This window comes from Caretta caretta, chromosome 3, assembly GCF_965140235.1.
Source record: "Caretta caretta isolate rCarCar2 chromosome 3, rCarCar1.hap1, whole genome shotgun sequence".
Taxonomy (NCBI): Eukaryota; Metazoa; Chordata; order Testudines; family Cheloniidae; genus Caretta; species Caretta caretta.
In genome coordinates, this window is record NC_134208.1 from 103,884,921 (window position 1) to 103,902,889 (window position 17,969).

Genomic DNA, 17,969 nt, shown 5'->3' on the forward strand with positions numbered 1-17,969 from the left:
AAATAGGCTTGATTAGAAAGAACTGTGTGGTGACTTATAACTGGGGCAAATAAACTGTGTACAGTCTCTGGGGAGAGAAGCGAAGCATGCCCTGCTTAGGCAGACTGGCTTTTGCTGGGAATACACAGGGAAGGCAGGAAACTTGCCAGCCTGGAAATACCCTGGTCAGATGGGAGCAAGATGTGGGTCTCTACCCAAGAAAGGCACCAGCTGCAGAGCCGGAAGCCTGAAAGTGGGTGCCCTTGCTGGACCATAGAGGGGAAATACAGGTGCAGTTGCCCTAAACTGTGACACTGTAACAGGGTCATCAAATCCCCACCAATATACATTAATTGGGACCTGACTGAAAGCCAGGCAGTTGGCAGAGGGTGCTAATTGACTGAGCAGAGATACAGCTGAGGGCTTAATTGGATGGAAGGAATCACAACAATTGTGACTATATAAGCAGACAGGAAGGAAATGCTAGGGAGGAGAGTAGGGAGCCTGAAGCAAGGCAGGACTGGCTGCAGCTAATCCTGTATCCTTCCCCAGAAGCAAGCAGAAGAAGCTGGCTACTCTCTGTGAAAAATATGTACACAATACTCCCGACTGTAGCCTACTGAAAGGATATAATAAAGTACAAGGGTGGTTAAGAACACCCGGAGCAGTTACTGAGGCTGGAAAAGACTCTCAGGAGACCCCATGACATCCCCCACCCATCATACAATGAGAGTGTCAGGACCAAAGCCTGCTTCCTTCTCAAATGAGAAGGGTCCCAAAATTGCACTTGCTAACTCACAATGTGTACTATCTACAGTAAGTCCCCTAAACAAGACCTCTTGGATACCAGAAGAAAGATGTATAAAATGTGGAAAGTGTTTTCTTCTGCCTTGATGAAAACACTCCTTCCAGACTCCAAAGAAGGCAACCAGCCACAACTCTGGCATCCCAGGAGATCTAAAGTAAGGGGAGGGTGGGACTGCTGGAAGGGCACCAAACACTCGCTGTCCACACCTGACACTGCCTAAATACCCACTAGTAGGGCATGTGGGGTACAATTCAGACTCTGCTATGTCCCATTAACCCACTAATGGGTTCAGCACAGGCGGCACAGCAAAAACCCAGACCTTGCTGATATGCCCAGGCAAAACTGATACAAACTCATCCCACCTTAGTCCCAGTGTACCAGCAAGGTATGAACAAAGTGTTAACAATCTGTGAAGGTATAAGAGATGGTATATCCCTCGGTTCAGAGGCTGGTAGCTGGCTGGCTGATTAAACCCTATCCACTGCACATAGGAAAAGACTGGCAACTTGCTGTCTCTCTCTCTCACACACACAACAAAAACAAGAGGCTGTGAAGTGTTGATCCTGGTTTTCACTAAGAAGGCTTGAAATAAAAATCCCACAGCAATGAATGACTGAAAAAACTCTCCTCCCTGGATTCTGTGAGGACCCTAGGCAGGATTTTCCCAGTGAAGGAGCTGGCTCTGCAGGCACAAGCCTGGATCTAGCTGGAAGAGGGTGCTGTATAGGAGGCCCCAATCCTTTACAAATCTCATAATCTTAAATTTACTTTACCTTAAAGCCAGCTTGTTTAAGAAACTGGCCAAGTTTACTGGTAATTTCCTGAAATCTCTCCTGTTGCCAACTGACCTAAAATAAAAACATATTTCGATAAAAATATTGGATTTTGGCATATTTCTCTATACAAATTATATTGACCTCTTATACTGTACCTTCCCTAAGATCTTCTATGAAAACTTCAGTTCAAAGATTAAGCCTAATGAATAAAATGTTCATAATGTTTCTGCCATATTTTTGAGAAAAACAGCATAGAGCACACTATGAAAGAAAATAAACTGAGGGCCTTATTCTATAAAGGGCAAACCTTCTGGCCTCAGAACACAGATCCCCTTAATTTAGGGCACACAGGAAGGGACGCAAGACTGTTCACTAAAGGAAACTATTAAGCAAGTACCTGGTCCATTTTATTGACTGCAACTGCCAGTTGTGTTACTCCAAGAGAGCGAACCAATAACCCATGTTCTCGAGTCTGTCCACCAGTCTCGAACCCTGCTTCAAACTCCCCCCTGCTAGCATCCACAACCAAAATAGCCACATCAGCCTAGGTAAGAAAAAAGATGGTTAGGAAAATAATTTCAACAAGAAGAATGAATTATGGATAAATATGGTCCTGAGTGGTCACACAAAAACACATCTTAACCCTCTATGGTCACCAAGAGAATATCAGCATGACTTCAGTTGAATGAGGATTGATTTCTAGATCACTAATGTGGACAGGGAAACAATGAGACATGTACATACACTCATGTAACCATGAGTATGGTTAAATATGGAGACAGCAACTTTATTAAAACTATTAACCAGCTGGAGCTACTATTAAAACTACCTGACAGAGCTGTTCCAGTGTGGATTTCAAATGGGCATCAAAGGCCCTGCGTTCTACTAACCAGAGAATGGGTATAAGGGAAATGCCTTCTCCGTACCCTCAGGCCTGCCCAGGAACCCTGGGTCCAAGCCAGAGTCCCAATTCATGCCCTTCCTTCACACAAGTGATAAGAGGGATAAGATGAGGTGAGCTGAGCCACACACCAAATGACCCAGAGACATATCATACCTCATCACTCTGTAATGTCATGACAATGCCCAAGCAGCCCCTTAGGTTACAGGGAACTCACATCAGACTCTCATTTAACCAACCAACCACACCTCAAAACTGCCAAAGCTGCAACAAATAAAATGTAAGCCTCCAAATATCTACAGTTGCCCTAAAAAAAAAATTACGCTCAGGGCTGAAAAATGCATAAACTATTTTATTAACACTGTGTACTGCAGGACAGATCATGGCCTTTGATAGGGCTGCTTTGCATTTTGCAGAACAGCAGTTGGGGATTCCCTCAGAATGGCAAAACTCCCAATTACTGTAGAGCCATCAGAGTCTGTTCTACACCACCTCTTTATAAACACTTCCTCATAGTGCTGGAGCATGGCAATAGCAGGTCTCCAGTAATCTCCTACAATAGAACATCACTCAAGCCTCTAATTACATTAAAGGCTAGAATGGCCCCTGGCAGCCGAAGGATGGAAGGAGTGTAAAGGAGGATTAAAACTTCCTCTGCCCCACCTAATCTTCACCTGCAGACCCAAGCTCTGGTGCATTTGAAGATCTGGACTTGTATATTCTCACCATGTTACTTACTTGTACAGTCACCAATATGAATCAATAATTTAAATAGAATTAAAGGAAACAGTACAGTTAAGTGCAGCATTTTCCAATATTTCTGAGATTAAAGATCCCCTTTTCTACTTAAAAAATTAAAAATAAATCATGGACATTCTGTAACATGCATAAGCATCCACACCATAAAAAAAACACAGCCCAGTAGATCTGCCATAGACTACTTGTATGATTTTGGGCATACAATTTCCCAGTGTGCTACAATTTCTCCATTTGAAAAATTATGATAATATCCACCTTTGTGATGCACTTTGAGACCTTACATAAGGCCCTCTATACTAGTATTGGGTAAGACTCATTATAACAAATATGACTAGGAATTACTTTTCAAACAAATATACAGTAATGAGAGTAGAGCCCAAATTTGCTTCTTGCCTGTTACTGAAACTTTGGCAATTATGTCTGCACAATAGTTTAGTCAGACTTTCCTGCAGGCCATAGTGACTAAGGCCAACTAACTGGCAAAAATGTGAAGCGGACATTGTAAAACAGGAATTAGTTCTAATACGAAAGAGAACATTACAACACATTTTAACTTCTAACATTCGAACCAGTAACAGGAATATGGACTGTATCGTGCACAGCAGAAGCAGCAGCTCAAAACAGTACTTTGTGAGAACCCAAACTGACTACCCTGACTTCTCTGCATGTAAATAATCAATTCTGTTAATAGTTTTTTAAATTTAAGTCTATGCTTTTAAAGAAAAAAATTATCACATAGATAGATACATTTAAATGTAGCTCTGTTAATCTCTCTCATTCAATTTATTTAATTAAAAAACATCTATACAAAGCTGTAGCTGCCATTACTCTCAATCTTACAACATAAACACACCCAGCAACACTGAAAAACCAAACTTTCACGAAGGAACAGATTTAATTCAGCCCAGACAGCCAGCAAGAAAAGCTTCCTTCCATTCCCCATCATTCTGAGAACATACCCTCAAATCCTCTCCAGAAAACCCTATTAAATTGACGGTAGCTTTTGAAGCATGCCTGGTAGGTCACTGAATTCAGGCTATTTCAAGACCACATTGCAAAGCAAGTTCCAGAGTCCCAGGACTCCCACAGAGACTACCCTGCTAGCAGTCCCCTTCATTTCATAACAGGGGAAATCCAGCTCAAGAACCTCTGCAAGACTGCAACTGTGTCAGTATGTCAAGTGGTGATCTCTCTGGCAGGCAGGTCCCAGCCATTCAGGGCTTTAACATGTAACTACCAACACCTGAAACTTCACCCGGAGACCAACAGACAGCAAATGCAAATCCCAGAGCATTAGCGTCATGTGCTTCCAGCAAGATGGCCTGCCCAGTAAGCTAGCCAATACAATCTGCACCAGCTTCAGTCTCCTGAATGTCTTCACCTGTACACCCACATAGTATGTTATCTCCTGTTTTCACTCAAAGCTTCTTACAACACTTTACCCTATAAAACTTTTTCAGCACTACCTGTTGAGCAGTACATACATCTCAAGTTTGAATATTTAAAGCTAAACTGTTCTTGGAGTTATCCTAGTGCAATAAAGTATTCAAAGTAGTTCGTTAATGAATGTGAAAACCTTTTACCTCAATATAGTTGACTAACCTAAAATACTGCCTTTAAAATGTCCACAAAAGAATGTCAGCTTTCAGTTTAGAAAAAGATTGAGACATAAAAATAAAGACTTATTTTTCCCCATATTTTTTCTACAGGTTAGGAAGCATAGAATAAATTTACATTTATGATATTTTGAACAGAACAGAATAAGATTTATTAACTGATAATATGCAGTATATAGAAACTCTGTTAAAGATTCCACTTTTTCTTTTTTTGTTTAAAAAGGTTAGATTCAAATAAAGTAGAATACGAAATTATAAAACATCACATTATATTTGATAGGTGCAGTTAAGAAATGTTCTCTACCTGTGCAGCTCCTGTGATCATATTTGGGATGAAATCTTTATGTCCTGGAGCATCCATCAGTGTAATAACTTTAGTCTTTGTCTCAAATTTGGTCATACCCACATCCATTGTTACTCCCCTTAAATAAAACAAACATGTAATACACCATTACAACTGCTTCCAAAGTTCACCACACAAAGTTATTAAATAGTAGACTTAACAAATCAGAACACTGTGGCTGCCTTTTGATTTAACCAGAACTAAATTTTGGCCAATTTAATAAGTCTATTTGTGACACTGACTTTCCCTTTCATTGGAGAAACTATCCATCTGCATTGGAATTTCATCTTAAAGAAGTTAAGAAAGCATGTGCTACTGAGAGAAGTTTTACTCTCCTTCCCCTTTATATGCTGCTTTGCTATGTATAAAGATATTCAAATCTAATTCTGCTATGCCAGGCAGGAGAGATGTATAGTCAGCCAAAAAATGTAGATAGGAAGAGAACAGGCAAACAGTTGAAGTCCTAGAAGCTGATAATATGATAGTTGTATACAATAACGGATTATGCCTCGAATCAAAGAACAAGTAGCAAAGTTCAGAATTAACTACTAAAGCGCAAAGCAGCTGTCATAATTTGTAAGTCAGTATTTTGAAGTTCTCCACCCCTGCAAAAATAGGCATCAACACCAGCAAGAGCACAACCAAGAAAAAATTACTGCGTATACAACTACAGGAATAAGATTATATTTTCGTAAATGTCCCCCCCCATTCACATATGCCTGTTATCATTCAGAAAGGGCAGAATAGTTCTGGACTCAATTCTAAATTTGACTAAATAGCACCCAGGGGAAATTGCCTTGGCCCATCTATTTTTTACTCATGACACCAAATGACAGCAAAGAACTATCTAAATATTTGAGGAGAGCTTCAGAATATTTTAGTTTTAAAATATAGGCTTGAGAGCAGAGAAGGATGAGGGAAAAATCATTCAAGAAGTTCTTAGCCTGTTTTGAGGGTGGAAATTCTCTAAGTTTCCCTTAAAACATGGAATAAATCTTTTATTTACAGAAATAAAGGCGAAAAGACATTGTTTCCATTATGTATGTCCTGATGTTTAAGAACACTTTCGTTTGAAGGCAACATTTAGAAATATTTTATTAACAGATGGCCAAATTCCGTTTAAACTTTGAGACCAAAAACATTTTTCACATTTTTGTCTGCAACACTGATTTTTGGTGGAATGGGGTTTTTTGGCCTTTTCACACACAAGCTTGTACTGAACATATGTACGGGAAGACTGGCATATGCAGAAGTTTAGTTATAGGTATGAACTGCACAAGTTCATTTCTCTTATTTTTTAAAAAGCTAGACGCTCTGCAGCCCACCCCACTCTCTATTCCTCTGCATCAGTTTACATTTTCAAGGTTATCTATGCAACCAGAGGAGCTTGAATAAAATGATACCATGGGTGATGAGCATGACATAAAAATACAATTACATTAGATAAACAAATTTCTTTCTGTGGTTTTAAATGAAACCAAAGATACTGGTGAATACCACAAAAACTGTGGTAAGATATTAATTCTACAGTTTAGTTCATGTTTTTCTGAACACAGAAGGTCATTGTCCAAAGATCCAATTTCTACAGTTTTAAAAAGCCATTTTATGAATTTTTTTTAAATTATCCACATCACTTCCTCCTCATGTATTTCCTCACTGTAATACAATTTAAAATGCATTACACAGAAAAAATATTTACACATTTTATTTCAATGTAATATGTTACTGGCAGGGACTTTTCAAAAATAGTTCTAATATTAATTTAACGAGTCAGATATATTAGACCAAAAATTTCACCTTCCTTAAACTCCTCACCTATGCTGGTGCATTGATAAAACAAATTCTATCAGCTCCTCATACTGAGGATTTTAACAAAAAACACCCAACTTCTCAATGCCATTCCATTTCCACAACCAAGATAAGACACTGACTTTTCTTTCAAAATGGTGTATATCTATGTACACAAAGAGGATAAAATATTTCCTACCAAACATTTTAAAACATTTAATATAGGTAGCACATAGCTAATTAGTAGAATGACATTTAGTAACACGTTACAATCAGAGAGAACATTAGTTCACACTAGAAGATAACTTGCCTACCTTTCTCTTTCTTCCCCAGTTTCATCCAAGACCCATGCATACGCAAATGAAGCTTTGCCAGCCTTTTTGGATTCCTGCTCGTATTTGTGCATAGTTCGTTTGTTCACGTTGCCCAGAAGGTAGAGTAAATGACCCATTAGAGTACTTTTACCTGCATCAACATGTCCTAAGAAGGGAAGTAACCATTAGACTACTATTACTAATTTACACATTTTAGACTTCATAATACAGCTGGAAAAGAAACACACTGGCAGATATGGGAATCTAATCCCCTGAAGTTTTGTTTCATGCTCATGCAATTCACAAGAGTCTGATAATCATACATAGTAGAGAGAGGGAGGGGTGGGGGTGGGGGTTTCTAGAGAGAAGAAATAGGTGAAGTTTGACAATGACCTCTGTTCTGCCAAACTCATGTTAAAAAGAATAATGCTAAAAAAATGAGTCAACTTTAAAGTATTTTTTATTTTGACAAGGTGAGGATGAGGGACAGGCAGAAGGCCTAGTTACTACTTTAGTCCATGCAGTGGCTCCCTCCACAGAGGAGGGTAAAGCAGACAGGTTTTTAGTGCAATCTGAGATGTTTCCTTTCCTAAACAGAGAAGTGTCTTGCTTCTGCATCACTCCCAGACTCAACAAGCACACATTTCTGGCCCAAAATGTATTCAATTTGGAATTAAAATAAAGAAAAAAGGGTATTACCTATGACCACTAAATTCAGCAGCTGTTTTCCTTCTTGCCTCTTCTCCAGCTCTGCTTTCACATCTATTTGTTGTCTTGTCTTGCTGGACTTTTTCACTGGAGTAGGTACTGTACTCTGCTCTTCTGGAATCTGAATTGTTTGGGATGGAAGAGCTGATTTAGAGACCAACTCAACTATTCCAGAAGTGACACTGGAATCTTCAGATGATGGTCTTTTTTGAGGTGTATTAGCACTATGACCATTCTCTTCAGCAATCACACTAGGGAAAGCAAAGAGAAAACAAAGATTTATAGGGAATGTCACTGAAGCCCTACAGCTTCAGAGAACAAAGGGAGTGTCTCCAGTACAGTCCAACCCTTCAAATTAAGAATCTCTGATAAGTAGTTAGAGACTATTAAAATGGAAGTGATAAACAACGGAACACAAATGACAGATACAGGCTCTGAATATTCTTCCTGAAAAGCAGCCTGAACAAAAGCAAAAGAAGAAAACATCCCATGTACTATTTGAAATTCAGATAAGACAAAAAAACCCTTCCTCATGGCCACTTCTTTTGATGGGGAGGGAAGAGACAGTTATGAGAAGCAACTAATGAGGGGTTGTCTTTGCTGCAGAGTTAACTTGGACTCTTACCTGGAGGTTGTTCCTAACCTGGCTCCTGTCCATACACAAGAACCTCTCACCCAACTGTGGTGGTGTTTTACAAACAGCTTAGCTGACTAGTCCTTGGATATAGGTTAAAGCCTGAGTGTTGCTAATACTTGGGCTGATAATGCACCCACTTTGTTGCATGCATGCAGGCTAAACCACTCGAGTGCTAGGAGTTCTCCAATGCCTTCCCAAAAGTCAGCATGGTTGCCATGTTTATGGAGAGTTGTGTTGGGGAAGGTAGGTTTAATTAAAAAAAAAAAAAAAAAAAAGGGAAGGATGGTCTTATGATTAAGGCGATGGCCTTGGATTCAGGACATCTGCAGGAAGAGCTGTCTTCCCAACTCTACCACAGATCTTCTGTGTGACCCTGGTTACAGCATTTCCTTTCTCTTTCTGACTCAGTTCCCCATCTGTAAAATAAGGCTAACAATCCCTAATGCACAGAGGTGTCATAAGGATAAATTCATTAATTAGAGTTGCTCAGATACTTATGGTGATGTCCACCACAGAAAAGCCAAACACAGTAAACAAATACTGAAGACCGAAAAATTTCCCATTCTGGCTTATACCCAGAGCTTCAGAAAAATCTACTCATTCAGTCTCTGTGCATGTAAGCTGCCTGGTGAACTAGAATGGGATCAATGGGAAGGCATAAGTTCACACAGCAAGATATGAAAGACCTCATTAAACAATACTACAGTATTATAGTGTAATGGCCCAAATACATCAAACTACCGAGACTGCACTGTTTTGAACAATTACTGCAAAATACTGCATGTCAGAGGTGACACTGGCCCTTTAAGAGGGAAAAAGCCAATGCACCTGTGACTTCTCAGCTGACCCTCAACTGGGCTTAAAAGAGGACACAGAGAGCTGACAGAGTCAGGAGGAGGACAGGTGAGAGCTGCCTGAGGAAGACAGGAGAGACGCAGCAGCAAGCTGGTACAATAAGCGACTGGGAAGAGCAAAAGGTTGATGGTGAGGACTGGCCAGAGCTGGGGAACCCCTTGTGAATCAGCCCCTATAAAGAAGGATAAGAACCAGCCTGGTTAAGAGAAGCTGAGCCCAGTACAAGAGGGTTGATACTGAAGGACAGATCCAAGGAGCAGGGGTAGGACTCACAGGCAGAGAGGTCTGGTCAGTGAAACACTGCAGGGAGTTCTGTTGTGGGATACATGACTTGGGGCTATGGGAGAAAATGTGGGCGAAAAGCAGGTCTTGGAAATCTCAGGTAGGTGGCCTAGAGAATCCAGCCTTGACACAGAGGCTAAAAGGAACTGTGACCAAGTGAATAATGACTCTCGGATAGGTGATCTGGGAACAGTGACCTTTGAATGGGATTGAAGAGCTTCTGCATAGTAAACACTTGTTTTACTTTAGGATTTTTAGAAGAATTGTTTTTGAGAAGATTTGTGGACTGCATCCCTTTAAATTAATAAAAGGTTACAAAACTGCCACTAAGATAAAATATTACTTTTCACAAGTGGATTTCAAGGGGAAACTGAGGCAGGTGTACATGTTCTGCACCAGCTTGCCATTGGAAAGTGCTCCAGGCAGTGCCACATAACCACACTTCACTTTAAAAAAATATTTATAGGGAATGGAAGGATGTTACTGCAATAATCATATCTGTGTCCCCCCCTGCCTCCAAACCCCATTACCCTTTTGCCGTTGGCTTTTCTGTAGGCAGATAATTTTATTCATCACTTTTGTCCCAAGAAGGCCTACCAATGGAAGCTAATGCAGTCTCAAGTTGCATCAGAGTGAGTTTTCATGGTTCACTTTCCATTTACCTGTAAGAGTATATTTCTCTGTTTCCTCCCCTTCAGCTTTCATAACCAAAACTACTTTTCCATATACATCAGAATTTTGTGATCAGCATGGTGTTCCGCTTCATCCTTTTATCACACGATGGCATCCAACAGTGTAGCTGACTCATTTTCTGCCAGTTTTCAACCCTATTAGGAATCTCTTTCTTACTTTAGGCCAATGGTTTTCAAGCTGTGATCCGTGGACCCCAGGAGGTCCATAGATTATGTCTAAGATTTCCGAAGGGGTCCATACATCCATTTGAAATTTTTTAAGAGTCCACAAATGAAAAAGGGTTGAAAACCACTACTTTGGGCTATTTTCCATGACACAAATTATAGGGAACAATTTAACCCAGATTTTCTAACTCTTATAATTGTAGTGTCAGAGACAGCTTATGATCTAGTCAGGTTTCTAACTAAAAAAAAATTAAGCCTGGTGAGGACCCACGTTGCACACCTGCAAAGGAAGTCTACCACATGTGATACAGGAAGTGGCACTGGTGATTTCATAGGTCACACTCTTTCCTCAAATTCAGAACTAAACGAAATGGTCCCGTACTGTATCAGGACAACGTGCTGCTGAAGATGCCATCTTCCTGATGAGATCTAAAGCCAAGGCCATGACTTCTGATGGTCATTAAAGACCCTGTCCCCATGGCACCCCATTTAGGTGTGTGTGAGCACTTTTGTCTTGGTTACATTCAAACAAAATAAATTCCCCTTGTAATTTAAACTGAAGAAGCTATTCTTCACTTCCTGTGCTAAAGATCTGAAAGAAATTGATCATTAAAACATTCATATTTAAAAGTAGTTAAGGGGGAAAAATGACGGCATCTGAACTAATCTACAGAAAAATATAACATCGCTCATCCATGCTTGCTTTTACTAGACAATATTTCAAATCAGCACCTATTCTGCATTGTATACCACAGTCCTTCATTTTTTTTTAAATTACTTAAACAAATAGTATGTCAAGTTTAAACTGAATGCCTGTTCTAGAAACAAACCAGTACTACGTTCATTTCATTCAAAATCACCTTCCCCAATTCCTGTCTGTTTAGACATCTATTTCATAAAACAAAATATATAATTAGTTTTTGCTCCAAATACACATGCACAGAGAACTGTAGTGAGAGAGCTTTTCCCACTACCTGAACAGTAGATTTTAAATATCAGAAGTTATAAAGTAGGCCAAATCAGTTTTGACGGAAGTCATGCATTATTTCGGACTTAAATATGTAAACATACTTTACTTGTATGAGGCTTTTCCCATCAAGATTAAGAGGCTCTTCCAGCCTTTTCTCTGAGACTTTTTTTTAGGTACTTATACTTCGTAATTTTCACACCCAGTGCTTTCAGACTAAAGTGTAATACTTGCACATATTCAAAAGAACAGATATACTTTATATTGGTCTCCTTATGACATTTAAAGATCTAGAGAGAAGTTCTTGCATAAGAAAAGAGGTCAAACTTGACTTTGTAGATGGCGACCCACTACCTCCCCTTTCACTGTCTACATGACTTCCCAGGCTAATTAAAAACAAAGGTTAAAAGAGAAGAAACTATATGAAACTACAATTAATGCAACCCCAAAAGCAGAATTCAGAAGTTTTTCTGCAGCTTTTCAAGCACTCTTCTAGAGATTTTTATACTAAGGCTACCCAAATACCAAGGCAAAGACAAAAAACCAAGAGCACTGAACAACAGATTCAGAAGTTAATCACAGGTTATAACTTTTTTATTGGCTTAACTATATTTATGAAAGTCTCAATTTCTTAGCAGTAATCTTTTATGGCTGTGTAATAATTAGAATTTTCTCAGAAAATTAGTCTTTGATAATTACTTAGAAAATGTAAAGCTTTATATGCTAGGGGATTTTCTTTCTTCAGAGTTCTGGGTGCAATTGCCAGTACAGCAGTCTTTAGGGATCTCAAAATGCACAGTCAAAGAGACCATCAATTTATAGAGGTCATAAATCTCATCATTGGAAGCCTATGTGCACAGCCTCAACTATCCATCCTCCTCCAGCAATACTATGAACCTTTTCAATGAGGCCCCTAATGGCTGGCTACCACTTCCCCCCACTTAGTCATTAGCTATTTGTCACATAAGTACCCTTACCTATAGTTCACTCTCCATGGGACTGAAGAAATTAAAAACAGAATGTCAAGTCCAGGGTGGGGAGTCACTCCTCCCTTCCAAATTAGTGGGGAAAAAAAGCTTACTGTTGGAAGTCCTCCCAGAAAAGAAGTCCTGCTGCCATGCGGCAAGGAGCCTTGCCTGAGTCCCCAGAGTGTCCTTCCCTGGTAATGCACTTTTGAAACAGTGGACACTTAAACAAAGCCTTTCCTCATCTCACTTCTGTGAGAGCTGCATGATGGGAACTGGGAAGGGGACTTGGGAAACATGAGGAGGGAAAGATTTTATAAAGGAGGGTTTGGAGACTCTTGAGGAGTGACACACTAGATGTGCTGGTTGCAAAGGCAGATGAAAGCACAATAGGGAAGAAAGGAAAGGAGGTGAGGAAAAAGGGGATGAGGGTAAAAGGAAGAGAAACTATAGAAGAAAAATGGAAGAGAAGAATTATGCTGAGTAGCTGATGTAAGGTAGAAAAGGAATAAAGAAAGGAGAAAAGGAAAAAAAGTAAGTAAAGTCACAATCTTAAGATTATTAAATGTATTCATTTGTATACTTATATTTTGGTTTGAGTATAAACCTAAGAGTAATAAGGGGAGGGGAGATTTGGGAATTCAAGGATCAGGATTGGAGAAGCAGAAGGGAGTGTGATGGTGCAACTGAAGATGGGAGGAAGGAGAAAATGGACTTTGCAAAGTGGAGGGTCAGGCAAATAGGTTGGGGGACCTGCTTATAAATGGGACAGGGAAAATTGAGGCGCTTGGCAAATAGAGTGAGGGTCTCAGTTAATCAAATCCAAGTTCTCAACTTGACCCAAAACTTTATTTCAGGTACTATGATGTCACTGCTAGAAGAGGAAGCACCACAATGACATTTTATCAAACACATGACAATATTGCCACAACACGAGACATTACTATCACTGATGCAACACCATGATGTGAATAGAAGCATCAAGATGATGAATCATAGTACCAAATACTCATGGAGCCTCAGTTGAAAAACCAGAAGCTGTATTTAAATTGATCATCAAACTTCCCTTAAATAGGCAAAAAGCAAAAAAACTAAGAAAAAGTGAAGCAGTTCAAAACACAGTAGGAGGAAACTCTTTCATTAATTTATGGAAGGAAAAGAAGCTTCAACAACCTCTATCCTAGAAGAATTCTCAAAGTGCTTACGCAGTTGACTGTTCTCAAATAATACATGCATACACCACTTTGTGATCTATGTACTTTTAGAGACTGTGTTAGAATGTCTGTCTGTCTCAATACTGCAAATTAAGTAAAATGCAACAGAAAATGTGCAGTTCCATCTGTTTGGTTTAATTGTGTGAATGCGTTATAAAATGTGCAATTTCTTCTGATACGGTTTAATTATGTGAATTTCAGTTAAATATTCTTTGTAATCTTCCAGTCACCAGGGATACTAAACCTCTTTTGTACAGCAAGCTCTCTTTGGGAAACTTACATTTATTAAGGAAGCTCTCCAAATTGGTTTGCCCATTCCAAATCATAGTTACACACATTTGGTCAGCATGGCTGAAATAATCCTCATTTGCTTACATTTGCTTTCGTTTCTTTCATGAATTCAGGCACAGACAGAAAATGGTAATATTTTCTTTAGTTAGTGGACCAGAGAAGCAGTTTGTCAGAAATGAACAAACCACATTTTTCCAGGATAATCCCTGTAAAATATCCACCAACACCAAGAAAGGCAACCAGAACTCTATAAGCAATTCACAACTGCCAGTAACCATCCATTTGTTTTAATAAGCTTCTTTAAAGAAGAAAAGATCACACTTTATATTAAGGTTCCATTTGCAGAGTTTATAAGGGATAAAGTATTTATAAAATGTTTTAATAAATGCTTAATTGATTGTTATGGAGTCCAACAGATTCCTTATAACCTTCTGTAACAGTGAAGTGCATTAATGGCTATAAGCACATACTAATCTCTGTAGTGCACTTATAAAAAAAAATCTATTTTTTAAACCTTTGTAAGCCATTTATAAATGGAACCTTAACAGCAAGAGTGACCAAAGAAAGCTAATAAAGAATCTTTCATAGGTATTAATAAACTTTGCAATTCCCCCTGATCCTAAACAACATACTATTATGCTTTCAGTATTCCAGATCATACTAGTGTAAAAGAAAACACTGTAGGACAGAGACTCAGTGTTGGCTTTTTTGTTTGTTTCAAGTTCAGAACTACATGTGTAACAGCTGCAAAGGAGTGATAAGCTTGTAAAGCAATACTCATATTTTGGCTAACAACTCTGGGTCTAGTTACAGGCACCACCACTAGGCTTCCTACGGACTAAACTGTCCATTGTACGGCCTTCTCCAACCTGACTATGCATGTAAAACACAAATCTGATCAACTAACCCTCCAAAAAGTGCTCCTTGTTTGCCAGGATGCTTCTCTGGCCGTCTAGCAGGACTCTCTTCAGATCTCACATCTTACATAATCAATAATGACCTTTCCATGATTCCACTAGAGTAAAGCTCCATTAGGAAGGCAGGCTCTATTCAAACAATGGTAGCTTTTTGCACAGAACAAAGTCTTCCCCCATCCTAATTAGTGCATCACTTCTATAATGTTCCCAACTATTTTTAAAGGAAGTACTGCATGAGAAATTAAACCTCTCTCAGAATACTGAGCATTCAAACTCAGCTGGATGACAAGCAGCTACTTCAGAGTTGAAGACTGCTAGCATACAAAACAGCACCGCCACTAAAAGGGAGGCATATACAGTTCCAGTTTAGCATCACTAGAGGAGAGAAAGGGATAGTGACAACCCTGCCAAAACTACTGATGATTTCAAGAAGGAAATGGACCACCAGCTGCCTATCCTGAATTTACTTTAGCCTCTGGATATGGGAGTAGTCTTCCAGAGTTTACCTCCCAGTTGCCCCAAGAAATGGACAACACAGGAACTCAAAGTGTGGCTGTTGTTCAACCAACGGTACATGCATGGTCAGCTCCAAACTGCTTTTTTTTAATATGAAGAATATTTTTAATTGTGATTTTTGTTGGGCACTTAAAAACAAAACTATTCCTACAATCCTTATAGGACTGTTGAAGGATGGAGAGCTTTATCACTTCCATCTACTTTTTCTCTTTCTTTTTTAGAAACTTTTACTCAGAGCAACGAGTTTTACCACTTCCCATGCAGAACCACAGACTATAAAAGGTGCCATAGGAAACACTAGAGAGGGAGGGTGATCTTCTGTCCGTACTGAAGTCAATGAGAGTTTTGCCACTGATTTCAATAGGGAAAAGATTTCATCCAGAGTCACTGGTTACTATGAATAGATGTGTGTCACTGGTCATATCTTAACTCTATTTCACAGATTCCCCAGCAGTAGTGGCAGGATTTTGAAAGACTCAAGGAGTTACATGTTAGATTCAACTTCCAACTCACATATTATAATTTGCTCCAGGTAAGTAGCTAAAAGTAGTTATTGCCACCTGATGAATATTCAGCGGCCTGCGTGAAATTATAGTCTCAGTGCAGTGCCCCATGAGTTGACACCATATTACAAAGCCACTATCACAATTGAAATTAATTGCCCTTAGATAGCATGGTTGATGGACAGTATAGAAAATCCTGTAACAGACAGAATTGCCAACTTTCTTGGCAGTCTTAGCAGAGGCAGAACACAGAATGCACATGAACACTCTCTCATTTCTAAAATGATCACTCCAGAGCAGAGTAGTACACACTGATGAGCCGTGCAGGGCAGTTTTTTCTGCTGGTGCTTGTGATGTCCTTTTTCTGATTCAGACACTTAACATGTTGCTATATTTTTCCTATCAAATGAATGAGTTTTACTATGGAAGAAAGCGGACATCCCACACAATGCTCTCATAGCTCAACTTCACTCTCGCTTTATTCCTGATATATTTCTAAAACTACATCTTCCACTAACTTTCTTTTTTAAATACATAAAAAAAGGAATAGGAGATTCTACTGTTGCAATGTATGATACTTAGCTATCAGTTGCTCACTATTAAAGATTCAGCTCTCTGAACTCAAATTATTTTCAGAACTGTTTTCTTTAATCTGTTTGGTCTTTAATCTGTGAAAAGAAAGACTACTACTCAACAACTCCTAATTTAATCTGACCCTCCTAATTTTGCTCAATCATCGTATTATTTTAGAGAGCACAAAAATGGCCAAATTCTGCCTTCTAATATCATGTGTATAGGCCTTCCACTTAAAGCAATGGAAGTTGCATGTGCAATGGAGGGCAATTAGCCTGAAGTGATTATTTTCTCCATAAATTATGTTCTCATTGTTTAAACTATTTCCTTTCAATGAATAACCAATTATAGTTTTTAGTGACTTGTCTCATAATTCCATTTAGAAAATTTATTTTTAAATAAACTAGCCTCCAGAAAGATAAGCGTTAGCATTCTATGAAGCGGATGTTTAAATAATCTGACTAGTTGATATCTCTGCACTATTCATAGTGAAAGGATTTGTTAAACTCACAACGTGAGATGCCTTCTTCTGAAAGTAATTATGAGTCAAACAAGAAGCCAAGATGGTTAGTTTTGCAGAATGTACACTAAAAACTCTGTAAAAATATATAAAAAAGAAGTAAACTTGCTACAGGTGCACCAGTCTGAAAGAAGAACTGTTAAAGTATCTTGAGGTATAAAGCTTGGTTTACCTTGGCACTTCAAATCCCATAGCTTGTTTCTTTCCAGACACAGTCATTTTGGTAACTTTCGGCACAATTTTAGAATCGATTCTGGTTGACTGGGAATCTCTTGGTTTTCCTAGCAGCAGAAAAATTAAAGTGTGAACTTAAAATTGGAACGAACATTGATAGCATAATAGAAGATTTTACAAATTAAACTCCTAATGTAATCCATTTTCTGACAGCCCAGAAAGTGTGAATTTCACACTTAAAGTAAAATACAAACATTTTCATTGTGTATCTACAATGTAATTACCCATGGGACGACATAAACAAATGTATTTCCAGTGAAAGGCTCTATTGTTTCTCCACTGATTTAGATGCAGACAGTGTCATTCAAAAGTTACATAATTTATTTTATAGAGTTTTTGCAGAAGATCGAGGGTATCTTCCCACAGACAATGAGAATGAAAAAAAGTTCTGTACTTCATTCACTGGCTAGCAGAGTGGAGTTGACTTGTTCTTGTTGAATGTATGTATCTTAAATGAGAGAGTTTCAGGTCACATATTTTTACTACTATTTAAAATTAAACAAACCAAACCACGCATATAATATGGTTTTACTTTGAATTATGTGAACTGGTATTCCAGTGGTCTTGCAAAACCTAACAAATTTGCAATCAAATTCCTTTGAAGGCTGTGTAAAAGGGTCATTGACCTCTGAAAGAGAAGAATCTC

The 17,969-nt window shown here is 38.8% G+C and overlaps 1 protein-coding gene across 3 annotated transcripts in view; it reads right to left on the reverse strand.

Moving 5' to 3' along the window:
• Positions 1-17,969, reverse strand: part of HBS1L (HBS1 like translational GTPase) — a 127,892-nt gene that overhangs the window by 18,846 nt on the left and 91,077 nt on the right. For all 3 annotated transcript variants that reach the window (XM_048844497.2, XM_048844496.2, XM_048844498.2), the window contains 6 exons: positions 17,262-17,370; positions 7,984-8,243; positions 7,285-7,450; positions 5,144-5,261; positions 1,961-2,107; positions 1,561-1,635 (listed from right to left, as the gene is read on the reverse strand). In XM_048844497.2, the coding sequence (XP_048700454.1) occupies positions 1,561-1,635; positions 1,961-2,107; positions 5,144-5,261; positions 7,285-7,450; positions 7,984-8,243; positions 17,262-17,370 (875 nt within the window). The remainder of the gene's footprint in view (positions 1-1,560; positions 1,636-1,960; positions 2,108-5,143; positions 5,262-7,284; positions 7,451-7,983; positions 8,244-17,261; positions 17,371-17,969) is intronic.